Genomic DNA, 8,142 nt, shown 5'->3' on the forward strand with positions numbered 1-8,142 from the left:
TGTGTGTGTGTGTGTGTGTGGGCAAACAGAGACAGACTTCAGTTCTTCAGCAGTGTTTTGCATCTGAATGGAGACGAATGATGGCGTGTTTCATAAAGTCACAGGTCTGATGTGGAGGTCCCAGAGTGTCGGGACACACAGGCGGGATCGGTTTGGCCCAAACGAGTCTCTATCTGCAGGACCCTGAATAATCCACTCCCACATGACGGAGACACTGAGAGCGAGTGCGTTTGGACTGTAGAGAGTCTGTAGGTGTGTGTGTGTGTGTGTGTGTGTCGTCTCTCACAGGACGATCCACGTGCTTCTGTCATTATCAGCCAACACCTGGAGAGAAGAACCTGCAATGACCAGAAAAAACAACATCACACAAAGGATTGTGGGTAACATGTTACAAGCAACACGTGTATTATTTACGGAAGCTTGTTTCCGCCACACAATAAAACAATTTAAGTGTTTATATCATGCAATTCTGAGGAAAAAAGTCAAAAATTGCGAGATCAAAAGTCGCAATTTAATTTTTAATAAAAAAAATTGTGGCGGAAACGAGCTTTCATAATTATTGAATCCGATTACTTTTTAGAAGTGCTACAGTGGTGTGAAAAAGAGTTTGCCCCCTTTGTAAATATGATCAGAGATGGCTGTAAAAAATAAATCTCCATTGTTAATCCTTTTGATATTTTATTTTAAAAATTTGAAAAAAATCTAACCTTTCATTGAAGTAAAAGAATTGAAAGTTGGGGGAAAATCACATTATGAAATAAATGTTTTTCTCCAAAACACGTTGGGAACCCTTCTTAAGTAACTTAACCCATCTTAAGTGTTTGCTGCCAAAAAGCTCTTTTTTTTGTTTCATCTGACCATAGAACCCGTCCCATTTGAAGTTCCTGTAGTGTCAGTTACTTTTCAAACGTTCTATGGTCAGATGAAACAAAAAAAAGAGCTTTTTGGCAGCAAACACTTAAGATGGGTTAGGTTCATACAGGTATAAAAAGTACCCCATGTGTAGAATGAAATACTCTGCTGTATCTTTAATGTTGTGGGCCTAATTTTCTGCCAGAGGTCCTGGACATCTTGTTCAGATATATGGCATCATGGATTCGTTCAAATACCAATAGATAAAAAATCAAAACCTGACAGCCTGTGCTAGAAATCTTATAATGGGCCGTGGTTGGATCTTCCAACAGGACAGTGATCCAAAAACAAGCATCAAAATCAAAACAAAATGTGTCACTGAGCACAAAACCAAGCATCTGCAATGGCCATCCCAGTCCCTGACCTGAACCCTATAGAAGATGAGTGGGCTGAACTGAAGAGAAGAAGCATCAACATGGATCTGGGAATCTGAAGGATCTGGAGAGATTCTGTATGGAGGAATGGTCTCTGATCTCTTGTCAGGTGTTCTCTAAACTCATCAGGCATTATAGGAGAAGACTCAGAGCTGGTCTCTTGGAAAAAGGAGGTTGCAAAAAGTATTTAATAAAAGGGGGCAAATAATTGTTCCCAACGTGTTTTGGAGAAAAACATTTATTTCATAATGTGATTTTCCGCCAACTTTCAATTCTTTTACTTCAATGAAAGGTTCGATTTTTTCAAATTTTTTAAATAAAATATCAAAAGGATTAACAATGCAGATTTATTTTTTACAGCCATCTCTGATCATATTTACAAAGGGGGCAAACACTTTTTCACACCACTGTATTATTTAATTGAAGTCAAGTAAATGAGTTAATTTATTAGTTATTAAATAAAGTTTTAATGGCAAATACCCACAATAAAAATGGCAAAAATATAATTTAAAAGTAAATAAATTAGTTTAAATAATGAAATGCCTTTTAAATATGGAGTCCTGTAACTCATCTCCCTTTACTATATCTCACGGTGTGACCATTTCTTAATCTCTAAAATACCTTTTTATTATTTTTACTTAAAGGAAAAAAATGTGGCTTCCATTTTTTAAAGTTAAAATACCAGAAAATGTCTTAAATCTGAGCAGAATTTATAAATCTGAAAGAAAATATATAAATATATTAAGAAGATATATAAATCTTTTATAAAAAGAAAGAATAATAAATTAATAATACTTCAGCAAGGATGCATTAAATTAATCGAAAGTGGCAGTAAAGACATTTATGATGTTACAAATAATTTCTATTTCAAATAAATGCAGTTCTTCATCAAAGAATCAAAGTTTCAATGCATATAAAATATAAAAAATATAAGGTTTCAACCCAAATATTAAGTTTTTTCATATTGTTTACAACATGGATAATAATCAGAACAATCAAAACAATGTTTCTTGAGCATCACATCATCATATCTGGGTCATGTGACACTGAAGACTGGAGTAATGATGAAATTCATAATTTTAACAGATATTCACACAGAAAACAGTTATTTTAAATGGTATTAATATTTCACAATATTACAGTTTTAAACTTTTCTGTCCAAACGTTGGTGTATTGATGCAAGCGTGTGTGTGTGTGTGTGTGTGTGTAGCACACCTTTATGCATGGCCTCGTTGGTCATGCGGTTGATGTAGCGCGAGCTGCTCTCGGGGACGAGCCACCGCATCACGGTGTTCACACACGACTTCCTGTAGGAGCTCCACACACTCCCGCTGAGACACAAGCACACGAGCACATCTGAGTGAAGGGCCCGACACACACACACATGTGTCTACTCAGAGAGAGCATCTGAAGGGCGTTACCTGGTCTGACCTTTGACCTCAGTGAGGTCGCCCACGCCGACTGTGCGACAAGCTCCCGTGTTTAAGTCCCAACTGACCTGCAGACTGGAGTGATACGACTTTGGTCTACAAACAAAGACAGAGTAGAAAGTGTTAATGAGCATTTCATTTTGTGTGTGTGTGTGACGTGTGTGTAGACAGGTTAAAGTGTTTGTGTGTACTGGCTTGGCCTACATTACGAGGACAGATTGTAGTGTGTGTTCAGGTTTCAGGCCAAATGCAGACGGTTTTCTGAGGGTGATTTTTAGGGTCAGGGGTTAGAAAATATCATCAGCTCAGTTTTAAAACCATCACACCTATGGAATTTCCTCATAATGACAGGTGTACCAGTGTGTGTGTGTGAGAGAGAGAGAGAGGTGTGTGTGTGTGTGTGTGTGTGTGTGTGTATATATGAGTGTGTGTGCGAGCGTATGTGTAAGAGAGAGAGAGAGCGTGTGTGAGTGTGAAAGTGTGTGTGTGTGTGTGTGTGTGTGTGTGTGTGTGAGAGAGAGAGTGTGTGTTTGTGTAAATGTGAGTGTGTGTGCGAGCGTATGAGTGAGTGTGTGTGTAAGAGAGAGAGCATGCGCGTGTGTGTGTGTGTGTGTGTGAGAGAGAGTTTGTGAGTGTGTTTGTGTATATGTGAGTGTGTGTGCGAGCGTATGTGTGAGTGTGTGTGTAAGAGAGAGAGAGCGTGCGTGCGTGTGTGTGTGAGAGAGAGAGAGAGAGCGTGTGTGTATATACTTGAGTGTGTGTGTCTGAGTGAGAGAGAGAGAGCGTGTGTGTATATGTGTGTGAGTGAGCAAGACAGAGAGAGCATGTGTGTATATGTGTGAGTGTGTGTGTGTGTGTGTGTGTTTGTGAGAGAGAGTGTGTGTGAGAAAGAGTTTGTGAGTGTGAAAGACAATATGTGTGTGTGTGTGTGTGTGTGTGTGTACCTGCAGTGCTCATCCTCACAATTAGAGAAGGCCAGTAGCAGCAGCCCGATGTTGATCACCACTTTGAGTGTGTGTGTGTGTGTGTGTGTGTGTGTGTGTACCTGCAGTGCTCATCCTCACAATTAGAGAAGGCCAGTAGCAGCAGCCCGATGTTGATCACCACTTTGAGTGTGTGTGTGTGTGTGTGTGTGTGTGTGTGTGTGTGTGTGTGTACCTGCAGTGCTCATCCTCACAATTAGAGAAGGCCAGTAGCAGCAGCCCGATGTTGATCACCACTTTGAGTGTGTGTGTGTGTGTGTGTGTGTGTGTGTGTGTGAGAGAGAGTGTGTTTGTGTGTTTGTGTGAGTGAGTGAGTGAGTGAGTGAGTGAGTGAGTGAGTGAGTGAGTGAGTGAGTGAGTGAGTGAGTGAGTGAGTGAGTGAGTGAGTGAGTGAGAGAGAGAGAGAGAGAGAGAGAGAGAGAGAGAGAGAGAGAGAGAGAGTGTATATACTTGAGTGTGTTTGTCTGAGTGAGAGAGAGAGAGAGTGTGTGTATGTGTGAGTGTGAGTGTGTGTGTGTATATGTGTGTGTGTGTGTGTGTGTGTGTGTGTGTGTGTGTGTGTGTGTGTGTGTGTGTGAGTGATAGGGTGACCACCTGTCCCGCATTTTGCGGGACAGTCCCGAAATTCGAAGCTTTGTCCCGCGTCCCGCAAGTCATAAGCAGTGTCCCACATTTGAATTTTGTCTGCATAATTTTATTTCATCGTCCTTTAAATTAAAATTCTACAATAAAAAAAAAATGTTAATAAGAAAACACTGAACATGCGCGGCGCAGCCATTATTATTGGTTCTAACCAGAGCGGGAAAACAAACACTGAGAAAACACACACACACAAACACAAACGAGAAAAAAAAAACCCCGGAAAAGACGGCAACAGAAAAATTGATCTATCCGGAGCTCCCGAGAAGAAAAAGCGTCTTTGTTCGTATAATAAGGAATAGGAGAAAAAATATACATGGTTAAAACCAGTTACAGGTGACCCTAAAAAAGGAGATTGCAGCAGTGTATGCCACCGAAGCTGCCAGATCAGACAAAAAATATAAATTCAAGATGCACTCAATCCGGTAAGAACGCATTTAATCTTTACTCTTTCCTAAAGGAATTTATATATTTAGAAATTTTGTTTTTAGCGATTGGATTATTATTGTCACTTAATTATTTAGATTGAATGATAGACTCGTGCTGTTAAAATTTGTTTTATATTATTAGTGACGTTCACAGCGCCGGTCAGCGTCGTAATATTAGCAATTTAAAGCATGTTAGTGCAAAAAGACATCTAATATAAAATCAATATTTATTAATAATAGTAGGCTAAGTTCTCTCCCTCGTGTCACGCATTGTCCCGCAAAATCAGGTCTGCTGACCTGCAACAGAGCAATAACCAGGTGGTCACCCTAGTGAGTGAGCGAGAGAGAGCCGGTGTGTATATGTGTTTGTGAGAGAGAGTGTGTGTGAGAAAGAGTTTGTGAGTGTGAAAGACAATATGTGTGTGTGTGTTTGTGTGTACGTGTGTGTACCTGCAGTGCTCATCCTCACAATTAGAGAAGGCCAGTAGCAGCAGCCCGATGTTGATCACCACTTTGTTGGTCTCCGGGCAAACCTGTCACCATAGCAACAACAGAACACATGCTAACTAGAACAATGCAGCAACAGAGTGACAGCTGGGTTCCGCCAGGACAACTACACTCATTCTATCCACAGGAACATTGATTTGAGATGTGAGCTTTCGCAACCATATAAGCCATATAAGCATATAAGTTAATTTATATATATATATTATATATATTATATTATACAATACATATTTACACTTTAAGTAAAAAAAAAAAGAAAAGAATTTTGCATTAAAAATAGTATTTTTTCTCCTTAAAGGTACAATATGTAGGGTTTTTCACCACCGGGGGTCGCTAACCTCTTACAATAACAAAGGCGTATATTGATGACGCAAAGCATTACGCAGAATTATGGATCTTGTCGTCAAGCTGATGGATCTTTTATGGATGCGTAAATACATTGATGTTTTTAACATGACTGGTGTGAAGCAGGGCGTGATTGCTAATGAGAGAGACGTATACCAGCGCCACACACACGCGAGTCCCGCGGATATAAAGGAACATTTCATTCTACCGAACTACACGCAAGTGCTGTATTAATACTCACACAGGTCAGTTTATTAGAGGAAACCGAGGGTAACGCGGATATGACGTCATTAGCTGGCGACTCCTCACCCCTGCTCACACGCCCCGTTTCCTTGGTTAAAATCGCAATTTTCTCACGATTCACAAATAGTTGGAAACATTTGGGATATTGTAAGTAATCAAATAAACAAAATATATAACATTGGCCTAGTGGTTTCTGGATATTTTACTGCAACAAATCCTACATATTGTACCTTAAACCTCTTACAGTTCCTGTCACCTGAGCATAGAGTAACAAAAAACCCTCTGATGTGCCAAGCCATCGGAATCGAACCAAAAAATGTGCAATTCAAACTTTAATCGTGAAAGTATTCGTGTTGATCGTTAAAATATTCGTTAGCTTAAATGTGTGATATGACTAAATCGTGCTCATAAACCACTGTTGAGATTAGCTTTCTCAAGTGAAGCCAGTAGAGGCTTGGACCCGGAAACACAAAACAGCACAAATAAGGTCACCTCGAGGATGACGACGTCATAGTCGCTGAAGGAGCAGAACTGCGAGCCCCAGACAGCATCATTCCTGATGACCTCGTTGATGAGATACTCGAAATCCAGCGTCAGCTGCTCGATACACACACACTGAGAGACACACACGAGAGTTCACACACAACATCCTGCAGAGTTCGGCATGTGCATGATAACATCTCAGACACACACACACACCTGACCGCTGTACTGTCCCGTCACCAGCTGCAAGTTTCGCCCCTTCAGATCCGTCACAGTGAACGGAAGCTGCACTTTATCATCCTCGTCTCCTGAAGACAACACACACACAGACAACAGATTATATACTGGTTCAGGTCTGGTGTGTACACTAAAAGAAATGAGAAAATTTCTACACACTTTATACTAAATAGACAATATATAGACAAATAGACAAATAATCACATCTCTTATGAACCAGTTCTATTAAGTGAATCAAAAACACACAGCACTGGCAGAGTAGACTGATTCACGAACAAACGACTCTTGTGACTCGGTTGTCCATTCAGTGAATCACATGCATACAGTGCAACCGGTGTAGTTTGATTCACAAATAAATGACTCTTCTGAATCATTTCTTTTTTAAGTAAATCCAAAAAAAGAAAAGAAAAGAAAGTGTGACCAGTGAAGTCCGATTCACACATAAATGACTCTTATGGTTCTTTTTAGTGAATCAGACTCAAAAACATAAGGCACAACTGGTGTAGCCTGGTTTATGAATAAATTACTTCAAGTGAATCAAAATTAAATACAGTACTACCACTGTAGTCTGATTCACAAACAAATGATTTGAACTGGTTCGTTTTAGAGAGTAGAAAACATACAGAACGAGCAGAGTAGACTGATTAGACTGAAAGATCAGTTAGAAAGAAAGCAAGATTAGTTTGAAAGAAAGAAAGATTAGTTAGACAGAAAGATACGATAGATAGATAGATAGATAGATAGATAGATAGATAGATAGATAGATAGATAGATAGATAGATAGAAGACAGACAGATAGATAGATAGAAGATAGATAGATACAGACAGACAGACAGACAGATAGATAGATAGACAGACAGATAGAAGATAGATAGATAGACAGACAGACAGATATATAGATAGATAGGTAGATAGATAGATAGATAGACATATAGGTAGATAGATAGAAGATAGACAGACAGACAGACAGATAGATAGAAGATAGATAAAAGATAGATAGATAGACAGACAGATAGACAGACTGACAGACAGATAGATAGATAGACAGACAGAACGATAGATAGATAGATAGATAGATAGATAGATAGATAGATAGATAGATAGATAGACAGACAGATAGAAGATAGACAGACAGACAGAAGATAGATAAAAGATAGATAGATATACAGACAGACAGACTGACAGACAGATAGATAGATAGATAGATAGATAGATAGATAGACAGACAGACAGAACGATAGATAGATAGATAGATAGATAGATAGATAGATAGATAGATAGATAGATAGATAGATAGATAGATAGATAGAAAGATAGACAGACAGATAGACAGAATGATAGAAGACAGACAGACAGACAGACAGACAGACAGACAGACAGATAGATAGAAGATAGATAGACAGACAGATAGAAGATAGATAGACAGACAGATAGAAGATAGACAGACAGACAGACAGACAGACACACACAGACAGACAGATAGATAGATAGATAGATAGAAGATAGATAAAAGATAGATAGATACAGACAGACAGACAGACAGATAGATAGATAGACAGAC

The 8,142-nt window shown here is 39.2% G+C and overlaps 1 protein-coding gene across 1 annotated transcript in view; it reads right to left on the minus strand.

The window, feature by feature from the left end:
* Positions 1-256: 256 nt before the first annotated feature.
* The window catches only part of dcaf15 (DDB1 and CUL4 associated factor 15), a 17,504-nt gene continuing 9,618 nt past the window's right edge, over positions 257-8,142 (minus strand). The window contains exons 8-13 of the mRNA XM_056234353.1: positions 6,561-6,652; positions 6,354-6,476; positions 5,217-5,299; positions 2,708-2,812; positions 2,502-2,617; positions 257-338 (exon numbers count right to left, since the gene is read on the minus strand). Coding sequence (XP_056090328.1) covers positions 283-338; positions 2,502-2,617; positions 2,708-2,812; positions 5,217-5,299; positions 6,354-6,476; positions 6,561-6,652 — 575 coding nt within the window. The 3' untranslated portion in view covers positions 257-282. The remainder of the gene's footprint in view (positions 339-2,501; positions 2,618-2,707; positions 2,813-5,216; positions 5,300-6,353; positions 6,477-6,560; positions 6,653-8,142) is intronic.

The sequence above is a fragment of the Rhinichthys klamathensis genome, unplaced genomic scaffold (assembly GCF_029890125.1).
Source record: "Rhinichthys klamathensis goyatoka isolate OS25496 unplaced genomic scaffold, OSU_Roscu_1.1 h1tg000393l_1, whole genome shotgun sequence".
Classification (NCBI taxonomy): domain Eukaryota; kingdom Metazoa; phylum Chordata; class Actinopteri; order Cypriniformes; family Leuciscidae; genus Rhinichthys; species Rhinichthys klamathensis.